The sequence below is a fragment of the Apodemus sylvaticus genome, chromosome 5, assembly GCF_947179515.1.
Source record: "Apodemus sylvaticus chromosome 5, mApoSyl1.1, whole genome shotgun sequence".
Taxonomy (NCBI): Eukaryota; Metazoa; Chordata; class Mammalia; order Rodentia; family Muridae; genus Apodemus; species Apodemus sylvaticus.
The window spans coordinates 39,679,085-39,696,562 of NC_067476.1; the positions used below are offsets into that span (position 1 = coordinate 39,679,085).

The following is a 17,478-nucleotide window of genomic DNA, read 5'->3' on the forward strand; positions in this document are numbered from 1 at the left end:
CCTTCTAATGAGGTGGACAGCCCAGTTGATGGTCGGGTGGCCAGATGACTTGACAGGGCGTCCTCATTACAAGTGTGTGGCTTACCATTTCTTGTGACTTTTGGCCCCAGTGATGAGAAACACCCGGCGTGTGTGCTGTCCCTGACTGTGGAAGAGCTTTTCCCTGCATCTCCTCTCTGTGCACCTCTGTTTCAGAGCCAATGTCCAGTGCAGTGAGCTAAGAAGACAGGAACATGTGGAGGGATGGAGAGGGCGTGGAGTCTATGTGTGAGCGGAGTGCGCAGGAAGTAGGGTGGGGACTTCACTTTGGGGTCTGTTGTTGAGTAGAGACCCGTAAGAAATGGCCTTTGCTGTCTGTGGAACAAGCATTCAAGATGGTGGGGTCTGTTCAGAGTTGCTGTGGCAGGGGACCTGCGCTGAGGGGGTGACCCTGCAAAGAGAGAGCTGGGGGCTGCTGACTTGAGGAGTTGGAGCTTAAGTAGCATGCTGACCCCTGAACATTTCAGACTTTGGGTTCTACCGTGTCAAGATGCCATCGAGGGCTGTAGCTTCCCACTGTTACTAATCATCTCCTAGACTTATAGTTGTAAATATTCTGTTGGCTGCTCTGTGGACGGAGCACTGAACTACCCAGAATTTGTGTATGCCCATCTCGTTCCTGTATCTTTTTATGATCCCCGATCGACTCTAGTCAAATGACAGGTCACTGAGGTTTCCACATCTAACCGTCAGCCCTGCGGATCTCCCAGGGCAGGGTTGGAGCTGATGAAAAGGACCAGTTAGGTGTGAAAGTGCTATGGTTTTTTTTTTTTTCCTCAAAATCTGGAGATGTGAAGGAGATTAGTGTGGCTAGAAATGTCCATCTGTTCAGTGATTTCATTTTAATATGTGCAGATCAGAAACGCCCCCTGCTATCTAAGGCCGTGCTGTGTGCAGCAGTCAGTGTGAGCGGCAGAGGACATCCTGTCAGTGTGCAGTGCTGACAGTCCCCAGGACACACAGACACTGCTGTGCTCTATCTCCTCGTTGTCGGGCAAAGGGAGCATTCGTGTTTCATTTTGGCTTTATCTCATTAAGGATTTAATCCTTGATTATTATTTCATTGTTAATGAACTTTCTCTATTTAGTGGCTGGTCAGGTCTAGCCTCTACACTAATAATACCAGTGTTAGCTAGAAATCATTAAAACTGTGTCACCCAGGGGCTGGAGAGATGGCTCAGGGTCAAGAGCACTTGCTCCTCTGGTAAAGTCCCTGGGTTCAATTCCCAGCACCTATGTGGTGGCTCATAACCATTCATAACTCCGTTATAGGGGACCTGGTGTGTGCACCAGACATGCATGTGATAACACAGACACACATGCAGGCAAAACATCCACACACATAAAGCCAAAATAAATAAATACATTTAAAAAAAAACCTCACCACCCAGTGTAGGGGACGAGGGACGAAGGAGGAGGGGTTACTGTGCACTTGAAAGCATTTTGTTTCCACTTGTGATGAACTAAAAGTCTATAATATAATGCCCCGATACTGTATTAGAAAACTAATACCTTAACCATTTTTAAGTGTTCGTTCAGGTTAGTGAAGTATATTCATATTTCATGTTGTAAATCTCCAAAACTTTTCATTTGATCAAACTCTTTAGCCAATGAACACTCTGGTTTCCACTCTGTCCATGGTCTGGGAGCTGTGCTCAGCTCATGGCTTGTGTGATCACTGTGGCTACATCTTTAATAGTGTCCTGAGATCACTTTGGGTACATCCTTTTTTTTTTTTTTAAGATTTACTTATGTATTTCCAGGCCCCCTTCCCTTTCTCCCTCTTGTTCCAGCCCTGCCCATGCGCTCCGCCCCAACTCACTCCAGGCTAGGATTTGAACTAATGACCTCCGCTCTTAACCACTGAGCCATCTCACCAGCCCTGGGTACCTCCTTCATAGAGTCATGTGATCACTGTGGCTACATCCTTAACAGTGTCCTGTGATCACTTTGGGTGCATCCTTAATAGGGTCATGTGACGGTCTTGGTCTTCCTGTTTATTTAGTGTATTTTGTATCACTCTCTGCTGTCCCATTCCATGGATGAATTCCTTTCTAAGCCTGAGCTCCCCACTGGTGACATGGCCCTCCCTGCCTACTGCTCAGTGCGGGCCCTGGAGTGGCTTCCACACCTCAGCTTGGTGAATGGCGTTGTGGGAACGTGTCATGCACATTGCTTCAGGCTTCTGCTTTCATTTTGAAGGAAGCTCCAGACGTGGGTTTGCTGCATCACAGTGAAGTTCTGCTTCCCGTGATCTGGAGAAACTTGGCAGGTTCCTGCTAGTGAAGATGCACATGTATGAGTGTGCGTGCATTTCCTGCGGGTATAGGAGATACACGCATGCATTTCCTGCTAGTTGTACATCTCAAGCTTGAGATCCGGTAGAATAAAACTGAAAGGCTGCAGAAACTTCCTGCTTTCCGGGTGTGTTAAAACTAACATACATATGAGATATTAATCTTGCTGGGGGCATTGCCCAACAGGTGAGCCGGCTGCTGATTTTGGGAGGGGCCAACGTGAACTACAGGACAGAAGTGTTGAACAATGCCCCGATCCTGTGCGTCCAGTCGCACCTTGGTCACGAGGAGGTTGTGACTCTCCTTCTGGAGTTTGGTGCCTGCCTGGATGGGATGTCGGAGAACGGTATGAACGCCCTGTGCTATGCGGCTGCCGCCGGCCACATGAAGCTGGTGTGTCTGCTGACCAAGAAGGGGGCAAGGGTAAGTACCTGGAAGGTGACAACAGGGTGTCCAAGGGGGCGGAAAATATCTTCCTGTCATTACTGGGATTGCTTGCCCCTGGGCCAGACAGGCTTCATGGACTTCAGTTTGTCGGGTGCAGTGATTTGAGACATTATAGAATCAGTGTAGAGGAGCCAGTGTCTGAGTGGGAGCCCCGGGAGGGAGAGCGTGCACATGTATGTATATGCTATTCTGCATAGGAGGAGTTCAGGAAAAAGTGCACTGGAGGGAATTGATTCTTGCCTTCTACTGCATGGATTCTGGGAATCCAACCTGGCAGCAAGTGCTTTTCCCTGCTGAGCAATCTTGCCAGCCCTGGTGAAATAATTTAAATGTTTACCTCACACCTCATCTTCCCCTTCCTGTTCTACTCCATTTCGTTATTGTTTTAAAACAATCCCGTGAGTTCTCTGGTTCTTAGGTCTGTGCCTGAGCTGTGGGAACTGCCTAATGTCATCTTTCCTTTTCCCACCTGGGACACTGGGACACTGGAGGCCACCCCTCCCATCTGTCCATTGGGATCCCATGACCCTGCGAGCCTTCCGCCAACCTCTTGCTGTGGCCGCTAGATCACTAACTGTCTGCCAAGATGAACGCTCAACTCAGCACACGCCCTCTTTAGCTTAACATAAGCATATATGCGCTTCCCAGGCAAATGAACCTGTTGAATAACAGTGCATAAAGCACTTCTGCCTAGTTAGTTGTTAGGCTTAAAGTAGGTACAGAAATGTTGTTGTTGTTGTTGTTGTTCTAAGTCCAGAATCTGAGACCCCTGAACCACAGCTCTGGCGTTTGGGGTGTATGCCTTATTGCTATGTGGCACATGGCCCGATTTCTGAATACCACTATCTCAGAGCTTTCTTGAGAGTGTAGCAGTTCGCCTCTGTCACATCTGAGAGCTTGCAGGAAGAGGCTAGCTGTCATGTTGGGGACTCTCGCAGAGTCCAAGCCATGAGGCAGCATGCCCCTAATTTGCAAACATGTCAGAGCTGGGCTTTGGGCTCTTTTTCAATCCTGGGACGCCTTGCCTTAGATAAGGAACTCAGGGGTGCCTACCCGGATCCCACTTTCAGGGGACATGCAGCGCTCACAGATTTCTTCCGACTCGCCGGCGTCTCCCAGCTGTGTGTCTTTCCTTTAGAAGCCAGGATACCCCAGGTCACCTCCCTGCGTGTTTTCCCTTCTGTCCTTCTTCTTATAGATCTGTGTCCCTTTCCTTTCTTTGGCTCCCTGGTTCCGTGACCAACCCCCCTCCCATTTAAACATCTCAGAGCAGCCTGAAAATACTTCATCTTAGTGCCCCGCTGGGAAGCATAGGGCTTTATCTGGGGGTTCAGTCTGTGAACTTCATGTAGTTTGCTGTGAGATGCCTGTATGAGGAGACTGTCTTATGGCTACTAGTCCTGCAAAGGGAACCTGAGGCCTGGATTAGTGTTCTTATCACAATGAAAGAAGTCACAGGTTCAGTGTTGTCCAGAAAGATAAGTTGGAATGTGAACCCTTGTTCTTCTGCAGTAGCGTGGATTTGCATGTAGCCTTCAGGGCACATGTATGTGTTCCCAGAGTAAAGGGGTGCTTACTGCTGCCTCTGCTTCTGCCCCAGGTGGACCACTTGGATAAGAAGGGCCAGTGTGCACTTGTCCATAGCGCGCTGAGGGGCCACAGTGACATTCTCCAGTACCTACTGAACTGTGAGTGGTCGGCAGGCCCGCCCCACCCTGGCACCCTGAGGAAGATCCAAGCCCTGCAGCAGGCACTGACCGCAGCCGCCAGCATGGGCCACAGCTCGGTGAGTGGGGCTGAGGGCTTCCTTCCTGAGGCGAGAGGCTTTGTGGCCCAGTTGTGTGCTCACAGCCTTCTAAGTTGAGAACCACAAGCAACAAAAGGAAACGGAGATTTCAGAAAGTAGCGTTGGCTCTGACTAACGGAGTGCTTCTAGTGCTGCCGTCCTTGCTGCGAGCAAGGTGCTGAGAGAAATGCTCTCCTCAAGAGCTCTGGCGGGTGTCCGGTCTCTCCCTTCTCACTTCCTCTCCTGTCTGCTCTTCCCTTGCCTGATTCTTCCCTCCTGGCCCCTTCAGTTCCTTCTTTTGTCCCTATAACCTTTAGACTACAATCACATGGAGCCATAGTTGTGAAACCATTCTGGAGCGTTCGACGTGTTTTTAAAAGCCAAGCTTGGGTGCTTTGAGAGCCTGTGAGGATGAATGCTCACTACTTGAAGTTGCTACACCGAAGGGCAGATTCACTCCATTTCCTTCTGGATGTCACTGGCTCTAGTTTTGAAGATTTAATCAGCAGCAGCTGGCCTGTTCTTGGCCTTGACTGCGAATATAACATTTGCTCCCCTTTTGCTGGTGTTTCTCACTCTTTGTAATCTTTGAGCAATTAGAGGTGCCAGTGTTTGGTAATATTCTTTTCCCCAAAATAACTGGAATTTGAATGCCAAGCTGGCTGGCTGGCATTTGGCACTTACACACGATGGCAGATAAACATATAAGCATGTGTTGCTGCCTAGCTAATATTTGGCATGCATAAACAATACTGTTAAATACACATATCTGAAGACGCAGTTATTTTCCTCTTGTATTTGTCTTGGTTTTTTAAAACAAGACCTCAAATAGCCTAGTCTCTGTAACTGGATATTCCTGCCTCTGCCTCCCAAGTGCTGTGGAATCACAGGCATGGGCCACCGGGATCTGCCTCCTCCAGCTGTCTGAATCTGTGACTCCAATAGGGGGACAGTCATCTCTGGGCAGTCATGAGTGCATGCACGCCCACGCATGGTACACGCCCACACACAGCACACGCCCACGCATGGTACCCATGTCTGTGTTTGGAAGTAATCCTTTTTTTTTTAAGTCCTGCTCACCACTCAGGAGCTGGCCTGGAGAACAGTGAGCAGAACCTGACACAGCCCAACCAGTAACCATTTTTTTTAATTTTATTCAATATATTTTTTATTTACATTTCAAATGATTTCCCTTTTTCTGGCCCCCCACTCCCCAAAAGTCACATAAGCCCCCTTTCCTCCATCTGTTCTCCCACCCATCCCTTCCACTTCCCTGTTCTGGTTTTGTCTTATACTGCTACACTGAGTCTTTCCAGAACTAGGGGCCACTCCTCTATTCTCCTTATACTTCATTTGATGTGTGGATTATGTTTTGGGTATTCCAGTTTTCCAGGCTAATATCCACTTTTAGTGAGTGCATACCATGGTGGTGCATGCCTTTAATCCCAGCACTTGTGAGGCAGAGGCAGGTAGATTTCTGAGTTCGAGGCCAGCCTGGTCTACAGAGTGAGTTCCAGGACAGCCAGAGCTACACAGAGAAACCCTGTCTCAAAAAGAAAAAAACCAGTAACCATTTTACCAGAAGAGCTAGATTTCTTTGTGTGTGTGTGTGTGTGTGTGTGTGTGTGTGTGTGTGTGTGTGTGGTTCTTGGTATTTTTCGAGACAGGGTTTCTCTGTGTAGCCCTGGCTGTCCTGGAACTCTCTCAGGAGACCAGGCTGGCCTCAAACTCAGAAATCCACCTGCCTCTGCCTCCCAGAGTGCTGGGATTACAGGCATGCACCACCACCGCCTGGCTAAGAGCTAGATTTCTTAAAGTCCCCGAAGAGGATATAATTTCCTAACACCATCAGAGTAAATGGCCAAATGTTCAGCGTACACTTAACCACCATCTTGGGGTCAAAAAATCTAAAACTGAGTTGAGAAGAGGTCAGGCTTCTCTCTGAAGGCTCCCGGAGAGGCCCTTTCAGGCTTTGCTAGCTTCTAGAAGCCACTGCCTTCCTGGCTAAGGCTTCGTCCTCCATCTTCGGCGTGCACGACCTCCCTTGTGCCCCTCCCTCTTACCCCCTCCTCTGCCCCGATGCCTCCTGTCCAATCCTAAGAATGTTGTGGTTGTACCAGGTATGTGGCAAGCCCACAGAATTGCTCCATCTCAAGGCCTGTGATTTCATCCTGCTGTTTACGGAGCTTGGGGCCTCCACGGATTAGAAATGGACCAGCCAGCAGACTGTAAACAGTATGGATTAGAAATGGACCCAGCCAGCAGACTGTAAACAGTATGGATTGGGAGCCTGGGAAATGGCTTTGTCCGAGTCTCCTGTCACTCAGGATGATGCTGGCTCTGGTCCAGGGCGCAGATACGTCATCTCCCCAAGGGCAAGCGTCCCTACCTCCAGCTTGGTACCTGCTCCGCTTTTTAACAAGAGGAGGCCCGGAAGGGAGAGAAACGGTGTTGTCAGTAGAAAAATTGTCTGGACAATACCAAAGGAAAATTTTCACTGTAAAAAGAAAATATCACCTTGTTTTCTTTCCGCGTGAAGAATGGCCTAATGGTGATTTATGCAGAAGCTGCACTTTATGTGATCTGCTGGGTCCTTTGTTGATTACATTGGCATATTTGGGTCATGTTGGAATTCATTAGAATTCTGAGTACCTGGTAATCCTGAACAGAGTTGTTGCAATTCCCTGAGATTGTTGTATTTTTTAATTCTCCCTAGTGAAAGTGTGAATAGCATACGAATTATGCCAGGAAATGGTTTTCATTATGTTTTCTTCACTCGAGCAGCACAAGATAATAATGGTTAAAAAACAACACCCTCTCCTCTGATCTATGGTCTATAATAAGCATCCATTGCTCCGAGAGCTCATTAAATCACCTTGCCACGTCTGACAGGTCGTCCAGTCCTTGCTGGGAATGGCAGAGGAACATGAAATCCAAGTGAACGGTACCGACACGCTGTGGGGAGAAACAGGTAATTATGCTTCCAGTGTTCGTAGTCAGCGGAGGTGTGCGTGATGGCTCAGCCCTGCTGCGGCCTGATCGCCTTAGAGTGACTGGTGATGTGCCTTCTCCTGTTTTCATTTTGTCAACGAGGCATTTGAAGCCTAAAGCCTTTTAAACTTGCCAAATGAGTAGTAAAACTCTGGAAGCAGTGAGAGGGGCTCATTTTGAGTTAGACGGGCTATTACCGAGCTTCTGATGGAAAGGCCTTTGTAAGGCTCCAGGTTTGCACGGGTCCCAACCTACCTGATCCTCCCTTGAAACCTGGCCAAGGGAGCCAAGCAGCAGTTCCATTGTCAAGCAAATCAAAGATGCCTCTGTAGGGAAAGTCTGGTGGAATGAGGGCAGAACTCAGGTCTCACAGCCCCATCTAAAATACTTAATACAGTCCCAAGTCCCTTTCTGTTGGTCGGGGTAGGGGGCTGCCTGCCTACTGGGAAGAAAGATTGGTATTCAGTTTAATGAAGATACTGCTGCTTTGAAATATCCCATTCAACAGAGGTAGCCAAGATGCTTGCTATGTCCCCCCACCCCCACCCCAGGCTTCATACGTGATGCACGTGGTTGCTATTTCTTTTGCACAGATTTTTTTTTCTAACTTCGAGGTTATTTTATAACAGAACAGATGGTGGTGTGGAGAGTTTATTAGCTAGCTCACACTTGAGAGAAGCCTCAGAGATTGTCCTGATGGGAGAGCAGGCCTGCCCTTCAGAGCCACATGGCCCACTCTCGGAAGCCACCATTAGTTGGCTTCCTATGGCTTGCTATGGACTGAAGGAGGAGTTACAGAGGCAGTGTGGGACTCCAGATGGTGGGGATCAGCCCCCTCCCCACTGAGATTCTGCCAGTTGGTTGATGTCTGATGAGACATTTGAGAAATTAAAGACTTCTCACTTTAAAAAAAAAAAAAAGGTACACATTTATTATCTCGTAGGTTCTGAGAGTCGGAAGGCTGGGCTAACGGGGCCGAGCTTGCAGCTTTAGGATCTCACCACTGTTGTCTAGGAACTTGCTTGAGCTGCGTTCCCACCAGACTCACCAGATTCCGAGCGCTGAGCTTGGTCACAGGATTTCTCTCTTCGCAGTCGTCTGTGGGTCTGGCGAGAAGACATTGTTCAGCCTTCTCTTCTAAGGCCTTACATGCCATCTTCAGACACTGTGACCCGGAAAACAGTTCTTATTGTCAGTCTTAGGGATTTGGGTGAATTTAATCAGTCTAGAGGTTTTTGATTTGGGGGTCTCCTTCTTTCGTTTATTTTGAGAATTTCGTGTAGTATCTTGATCATATTCTCTTCCCCACCCGTTCCCAGGACTCTCCCTCACCAACTTCATGTTCATTCTGTCTCTCAAGAAACTAAAAGCAACACACACACACACACACACACACACACATCTAATCATGTTGGCCAACTGAGGCCTGCCCTGGAGTGTGGTTGGCAGGCCCAGGATCACTCTGTTGGAGAAAACAGATTTTCCTTCTTCCAGCAGCTATTGGTTGGTTGCAAATGGCTTCTTGGTGAGGGTGGAAATCTGTGCCCCTTCTCCATGCTGGGGTTTTGTCTAGCGAGCAGGCCCCAGGGTAGGAAACACACTGGCTCAAGGAGTCTCTCAAGTAGGGCTTGCAGTCAGGCGAAGTGTGATTCTTGCCTCACGGTGCAGTAGTGGGTGGGTTGGGTGAAGTTCTGGTTGGAACCCTGGGTTCACACTCCAAGCAGTCCAGGATCTTTGAAGTTGGAGAGGTGGGGGTGGGGTATGCAAGAAGCTGAGGAAGGAGACTGGCCTGTCCTCTTTGTTGCTTGAGACGGGCTTGGCTGGTCTGGAATTCACTGTAAAGGACAAGCTGGCCTCTGATTTGTGCAATCTAAGTGTCAGAATTACATAGGAGTGGACCACCATGCCCAGAAGCCAAGAGCTTTATTGAGAGAATTTGAAAATGTAACACTTAAAGTAAGTAAGGCCAGCCAGCTGTCCATTGGGCTTTGAGAGCCACCACAGCCCTCCAGGAATCACACGCTTCCTTCATCCCTGATGACCACGGCCCCAAACCTTCCTGCCTGCCACAGCTGCACACGTCAGGGGAACAACCTAAAGCAGCAAGGCACGACTTAGAGGAGAGAACAACAGCAGACATGGGGCCTGACTGCACATGTGCTGAGAGCGGTGCTTTGGATTTGACCATTGGGGTCTGTCACTTGACTCCCAGTGTGGAACTGAGAGAGCTGTGGGGTGGTGAGCCGGCTTCTGACTTAGCACATCCTGCAGTGACAGTGGTTCACAGGACAGCGAGTCCCAGCCTTCATCACCAGCTTCCTCTAAGCAGCAGAGCCTGGCCTTTCCTCGGAGTACAGGCTGGTGTTCCCCACATGTCGTCTGGTCCTCGTCACAGCAGGAATTCCCGGCAATGAGAGTGGTTGCTTGGCTGGTGGCTTTGCCTGGTCCTCATTCTTCAGCGTTCTCACCAGTGCTTTGTGTCCAGAACATCCCAGGCTGGCCTTTGTGTGCTGGCCACAGGATAGGGCTGGATCCAGACAATGGCTCCTGGGCAGGGTGTGGGAAGGTAGAGGAACAACAGGTGCTTTATCTGGAGAGCACGCTCATTATTTCTCCTGGCTCCCTGGTGTCTATTTACAAGTCTTCTCAGTAGAGATTTAGCCGTAAACAACTTGGCTTTAAGATACGGGCTAATGGGTTTATCATGGCGGTCTGCACTTCTGTTTCAGGCCCACCCACCCAGCTTTGAAGGGTGCAGTGTCTCTGTCCTCCTTAGCACTCGCATCTGCTATCACAGGCGTGAGATGCTGAGAGGCGAGCCCCAGCGCCTGAGCAGAGTACTTCCGCACCGTTGTCAGGACAGCCGCTTGCAGGGTCTGTGCACCTGCTTCACGGGTCCACGGCTGGGCATCATGACCCCTACTGATTGAAAGCAGGAGGTTGTCTGAATTGATGCCCGCTCTCAGCCGGAAAGGCCAGGGAGAGACCTGATGGGCGGGGTAGCCAGGAGGAGGCATGGTCCTCAGTGCTTGAGCTGATGGTCCTCATGTGTCGTCATGAAGAGCTGGCTCAGAGGGGCAAGGGCTTCATTACAGACTCTAAAGACTTTCATCTAAACTGGTGTTTCGTCTGAGCACTGCAGTGAGCCCATAGGTTTGAGAAAACTCCTAAGTACCTGCTGATGTGGGGAGCAGAGGGCTTTACTTAGAAAGCCTCGCTCTCCACAGCGCTGCTGCTGCTGCTTGTCCGGGCAGTGTCTAGAGACAAGCCCTTCAAAGCGAGTTCTGTGGTTGCAATAGCACTGAACACCTCCCTCCTTCCCCCACTCCTCCTTCCTTGTCTCTCTTCCTTTCTCTCCTCTCCTCATCTTCAGTGGAGAGTGAGTCCGGCCTGTTAGCAGAAACCGCACTCCGCCAGTGAGGCCACCACTGTACCACCCACCGACTGTCAGATGAGGCTCCCACAGTTTCCAGGCAGCCCAAAGCATGGCAGGAGCCCTTCGATGCCTGGATTATCTGTCTCAGCATTCCACAACCATGATGAGCCAGTCCTGGCTCCCACAGAGTCCCAACTGCATTGAGTTACTGTTTCCACATCAGTGTTTGATGTGGATCAACCCAAGCCGAAACGACCAGGGACACTTAACTGGTGACCTAATGCTGTGCTCCAGGGACACTTAACTGGTGACCTAATGCTGTGCTGTGGAATTGACAGACCATGTTCCCAACTCCAGGCTTCTGTCCGGCATGAGACTGCGCCCTGCTTCTGGCTGTTTCAATGGAAACAGGGTCCTCATTTTCCAGCCTGCTCTCTGAGAGCAAAGGTTTTTTCCACCGTGGGTCCCATCTGCCTTGTTTGCAGAGACTTTGTTTCCACAGACTGTCGGGCTGGTTTGTGAGGGAGGAGCAGCTGTGGTTTACACACCGTGGGCTTCCCAGGGACCAGAATTCCTGCGTTTCTTACTCTCATGTGACTGCCTGGCCCAGTGCTGTCCTGGGAGTTTCTCCAGGGTAAAGGCATTGGCCACTTGTGTTCCCAGTTCTACCTGAGGCTGCTGGGCAGAGGAGTGGATGGTGTTTTGCTTCTCTAGGGTTTGCTGTGTGGGTATTGACCAAGTGATAACATTGAAAACCAAAGAGAGCTCTACGGCTTTAAGGCAGAGGATGTTCATGTTGTAGGATTGTTGGGAGAAGTACTTAGTAGATAGGGATAGGGCAAGGGACCAGTGACACAATTCTGTTTGGTGATAGTCCCGGCCTGCCATGTTGTATTCACAGCTGTGTGTGTGTATGCGGGGAGGTGCAGGGGGGTGGTGGTGGCGGCGCGTTGCTGCCAGCCACTGAGTGTGTTACTCCCTGGTGTAAGATCGGCCTGGTTCCTCCACACCTTCTCCCCCTTGTCTCTGTAACATCTCCCCCTCCTGACCCTTGCCTGCCCTCTAGCTGCTGTATTGTGACTTGTTTGCATCTTCAGAGGCTTTGAGAATATTTCAGAATATAGGGTGCTATCTTCCTCAGAGGGCTGTGCTTTCCTAATTTTTGAAAGGGGGTATCCCAGCGTGTCCCACCAAAGTAGGTTAAGACCCACCGACAGGCTTTGTGTAAAGCACCAAGTCTTTTGTTTTTGAATCGGTGCTATTTTTGTTGGTGAATGTTTACAAGTGAGTTTGGCCATTGTAAATCATTGGCTCCCATTGCAAAGCTGTTAAAGATACTTGATTTTCTGCTGGTCTGGGTGAGCCAGGTTTTCTCCTCTGTGAGTGGAGGGAGGGGTTTGGGTTAGGGAGTATGCGCAAGCGCAGGCTTTCTAGTCCTCCTTCACTGTTGGCTCTTTCTGGCAAATGCGGCCAAGTATAGCCCTGCAGAGGGTGCTATGTCCCTAGGCCTCCAGTTGTAGGGCAGGCTGGGTGCATAGACCTACGTCCACACAGGTCACAGAGCTGGGACAGGGTTTCATCCTTTGTGATTCAAGGGTTCCTCTCTACTCTAGGGATTCACTTTCCTTTCCGTTCTGTGGTTTTTGAACTTTTATCTAAGATTTATGAGGCTGTGGAAGGCTAGGTTTGTCCATGGCTACCTCAGAACACCACGGGGTAGAGTGCCTGGTTATTTACTAATGACTGCTTGTTCCTTTGAATTTTATCTTTGGTCTTTAGGGGAATTGGAGGGCTTTAGTAAGAATTTATGTTTTAAGCTTGGTGTGTTCAAATTGATCACTACACATTAAAGTTCTTTAAATACACACACCTTACTTAAAATGCTTGGGGCTGGAAATGTTTCAGATTTGTGAGTTTTCCGGGGTGTGGGGTATTTTCATGATCAGCAATGCTCTGAAGTCTAAAGCTTGGAGCACTGTGCTGGTGTTTTTGGAGTTTCATGTTGTGGCTTTGAGGATTTGGGACACTCACCCTTTCTTTGTTCCCCTCAGAGCACAAGGTCAGGTGAGAGATTGGAGAAAAGGCCCATGTCCCATACTCTCTGGGGTCTGATGAGAGTGTGTGGAACACCGACCCAGAGATGTGGCACGCCCTTCCTCCTTTTCTCAGACCCCCACTGTGATCTCCCCCCACCCCTGCCTCCGCACAAGACTCTCTCCAGCTCAGCTTGAGGTCAGATATTAGAGAGAGAAAGGCAGACCATGAGACATGTCTTCATGCACTCAGTGACAGGCACGCCTTTGGTGTCTTGGCAGGTCGTTGGATCCATCTGAAGTGTGAGCATTCTCAGCATGCTTTAGAGGTGACAGCTCTTCAGAGCTGTGGTCTTCATACAGGTTTTAGAGGGACATGGTGCATGTGAAATAGGAGTAATGTCATCTGTACGTTAGGAATATGCCTAAAGGCATATTTGAAAGAATATCAGAATGGGGGCAAAAGGGAGGCAGGACTCAGATCCCATAACAGCTCAGATGCGCATGTTACCCCACAGTACTGGGGTGCTCCTAAGATCTACTGCTGTTCTGGTCTCAGGAGCCCCGTGGTCAGTGAGAAGGGAACACAGCCATTGCACGATGTTCATACTGTCCTGTTTGGTGAGTTCATTGTCTTTAGAGGAGACCTCCTAGAGGCAGCAGTGAAGGAGCCAGGAACTCAGAAGGCATCCGCTCTCCCACTCCTACATGGCCCTAGGCAAGCTGATGAGTTCTGGGCCTTACTTTCTTCATTTGTAACACATAAGACTAGCACTGGTCCCAGGAGTTGCTTGTGTATGAAATGGGTTCGTAGATACACAAAACTAGATGCTCTTCACACATGGAGTAACCTATGTTGGGGTTTTGTCTAAGCTCCACCCCACAGCTACCTGGCAATAGCCAGGTATGCCCTGCCCCAGAGATCTGGCCCACTATAAGAGGGGTACTTGCCCCTCCTCTCCCTCTTTGCTCTCTGCTCTCCCACACTCTCTCACCTCTCTGCCCCTGGGGCTCTTCCCCCCTCCACGTGGTCATGGCCAGCCTCCACACTCTCTCTCTCTCTCTCTCTCTCTCTCTCTGTTCTCTCTCTCTCTCTCTCTCTCTCTCTCTCTCCCACTCTCTACCACTAACTCCCATCCCCTACTCTGAATAAACTCTATTCTATACCATTATACCATGTCTGTGTGTGTGTGGTCCCTCGGGCAGAGGTGCCCAGGCAAGGACCCGCCTGGACACCTTCCCCCACGCCGCCTAGCCACCCTCACCTAACCCCCTATACTCTCCCCTTTAAGCCCCTTCATCCTGGTGCCGAAAGTCCTTTCAACCTATCCTAGAATAGGTTAGTGGGGCTGGAGGGATGGCATTTGGTATATTACTTAGTAATATTAGTATCTTAGTAATACTGACTTTCATAGCTCTAGCTGCATGTAACAGCTCTTGGACATTTGTTAGCTACTGAGCACTGTGAAACACCACAGGTAGGTTCTGTTTAGTCTCAAGGAGCACATTTGAGAACACTGTCTAATACACTTACGTGAGAGTTTAAAGGAACCGAGCTACAGAAAGTTCTACCTCTTGCACCAAGTCACAAAACAAATCCTTCTAATCTACTGGTTTCTACCTCAGCCACAATGAGGTGACCTTTCTGAGACCTCCACTATTTGTTTTATTTTATGTTTTTGATAAAAATGAGAAAGGCCAATATAACATGGAAATAAATTACACAAAGGAACACACACATGTAAACAAAACTGGTCTATTCTGCTCACAGTGACCTCGGGGCCAGGGAAAGTGTGTACAGCAAGTGCAGACTCTTGCTGAAGAGCTCATGGGCATTCCTGAGGGTCTGTTTGCATTTCCCATATGTGATGTATGGAAGGGAGTTATCTGGCTTGAAGGAGCGGGCTCCATCACCACAATGAATGACTGTGTTCCCAGCAAGTTGACAGTCGAGGGTTGTTTTTTCTTTCTTTCTTTTTTAATCAAATCTCTGCCGGGAGAACTTCTGTATGTAAAGGATTCTGCCAAGTGATCTATCTTATGATGCAAAGAGGTGTTTCTCCGTGATGTTTTCAATGAGCTTGGGCAGCTGAGAGTCAGCTAGGATCTTCTTAAAATCAACAGCTGCCATGACGAATCTCCTCATGCTCAGAAGAAATCATTCGGGATTGGCAGGAGAGGGTGTGTGCTTTTTTTTTTTTTTTTTTTTTTAATAATTCAGTCATACAGATGATATCTTGTTAAGCTTTTGCTGAGTAAAAGCACTTGTGTCTGGTTTCAGTGCCCCTGTGTTCACGTGGACTGGGGCCTTCCTTTTTCACGTGTCTTTGTGTTTTATTGGCACCCTGGTCCTGTCTTTCACACCCCACCCCCAAACCCACTCCTTTTTTTGTCTGATCAAGCCAAGTTCGCTGACCCTCATTAGAGCCGGGGCTGAGGTTGGCTTTCTCAGCAGGATGGTTGGAATTCCTGAGCATAGCTTGTTTTGAGTTTGTTTGTTGTAACCCTCCATGCTTCCGAATATGGGAATATGGTATCCTGAAGTCCTCACCGCTGCTGAAACTTGAGATGCACCCTCGCCTGGGGAGTTTGGTGATGGAGCTAAAAATACTCACTCTGGGTAGAGGAGGAAGCCAGCGCCCTGGTGTCTGTCACCAGCAGTATCTCCTTAGGAATTCTTGTATAGAACCTGATCTGGTTTGAGACCGAGCAAAGTGGACCCGTGCTGACAGGTTCTTAATCCCCCCACAAAAGATCTGCACTAACAAGCACACTGCAAATCAAATCTGGCTGTGGAGAAGGAAGAAGGTGGAATCCGACCCTGTCGCCAGGCCTGGCAGGGCACGCTTGTCAGCTTGTCAGCTGCTCTGACTTCCGGCTTCTCTGCTGGCTGGTGAAACACGCAGATCCTATTTTTAGCGCAGGGCTGTCTGATGCGTTACTGTCAAGACTTCAGTAGCAGCTGCAACAGAGATTCCAGATCCCAACTTAAAGGCCCCGTTTCTCACAGCGACGAAGCTCCTTCACTAAATGAGACAAAGGAGTATTTAGTAGGTGGACCATCCAGTCTCACCAAATGCAAGACTGGACTCGTCTCTTCCCACGGACTCCTACGTCTGTGTGTGTGTGTGTGTGTGTGTGTGTGTGTGTGTGCGCGCGTGCGCGCCTCGGTGCACCTTTGATTTCTTTCTCCTCCTACTTGGGTACAGCTGTGGAAGGAGGAGGAGAGTCCCTGAGTAGAGGAGAGTTCAGAGGAGCGGCTAGCACCAGGATCTGTCATGACCCATTGAGGGCTCCTACAAGATCAGTTGAGATGATATATATTATAGGAAAAGAAAACAAAACAGTTTTTATATCCTTCAAAACCCGTAGGGGAGGGGCAGGCTTCTCTAACAAAAGGCATGTCAGCTGGAGCCTTCACACCTGTGTCATCTTGGAGGCTGAGCTGTGCTTGAGAAAGAGCACAGCCCCCAGAGACTGCTCAGACCCAGGCTCCTGACTCGGCCTCTTGGTGGACTGTGGGACAGACACGGGTAACATGGGCGAGGCCACAAGTGTGATGGTCTCCAGTGAACCGTGTCTGCTCCTCCCTGGACAGAGGAGCTATCTGTCAAGGGGAGAGTCCCACAGAGATGTCAGCTTCCCACACAGAGTGGGGCAGCTCCTCTATATGCAGAGTTTCTTGGGGGCATCTGCGCTTCACACTCACTATAGCTTCTTTTTCTGCCAGAGGCAGGTGTGGGTGTGGCATGCTCTGATCTTCTACAGTGCAAAGTTCTGCAGGCATCACGTCTCGGCACTCATGAGCCTCGCCACCTCACTAGGTGGGAACCGACTGTACTGGGGGTTCCCTGCCGCCACGGCAGGGGCTGGCTTACACTCTCATCTTCTGGTTTGGGCTACCTTGGCCATTGGCTTGGTGAGTGTAAGATGGCTTCTCTGCCTTTGCCACAGTTCATCAATGCAAAAAACTGACTTGAGCATTTATCTTTCCGTTCAAGTTTACGTGAAGGTTTGAATATCTTCTCCTCCTTAGGGGCAGGAGCCTATTTGTATAAACACACACACACACACACAAGACCCACTTGGAAGACTGCCCTTTGGCATTGTGTTAGTCAGTGTTCTATTGCTATGAACAGACACCATGACCACAGCAACTCTTATAAGGAACATCTCATTGGGGCTGGCGTACAGGTTCAGAGGCTGACTTGGTCTGTTATCCTCACGGTAGGAAACGTGGCTGTGTGCAGGCAGACATGCTGCTGGAAAGTAGCCTAGAGTTTTGCATCTGGACCCACCATGGGCAGCAGGAAGAGAGGGCCCCTGGGCCTGACTTAGGCTTTTGAAAACTTCAGAGCCCACCTCCAGTGACATACTTCTCCAACAAGGCAGCACCTCCTAATCCTGTGAAATGATGCCACTTTCTTGTGACCAAGCATTCAAATCTGTGAGCCGTTGAGGGCCATTCACGTTCAAACAACCACGGGTGTGCTGCTCTGGTCTCTCATA

The 17,478-nt window shown here is 49.4% G+C and overlaps 1 protein-coding gene across 2 annotated transcripts in view; it reads left to right on the forward strand.

Moving 5' to 3' along the window:
* Tanc1 (tetratricopeptide repeat, ankyrin repeat and coiled-coil containing 1) overlaps positions 1–17,478 on the forward strand; it is a 236,520-nt gene that overhangs the window by 203,116 nt on the left and 15,926 nt on the right. For both annotated transcript variants that reach the window (XM_052182540.1, XM_052182541.1), the window contains exons 17-19: positions 2,523–2,759; positions 4,384–4,569; positions 7,462–7,540. In XM_052182540.1, the coding sequence (XP_052038500.1) occupies positions 2,523–2,759; positions 4,384–4,569; positions 7,462–7,540 (502 nt within the window). The remainder of the gene's footprint in view (positions 1–2,522; positions 2,760–4,383; positions 4,570–7,461; positions 7,541–17,478) is intronic.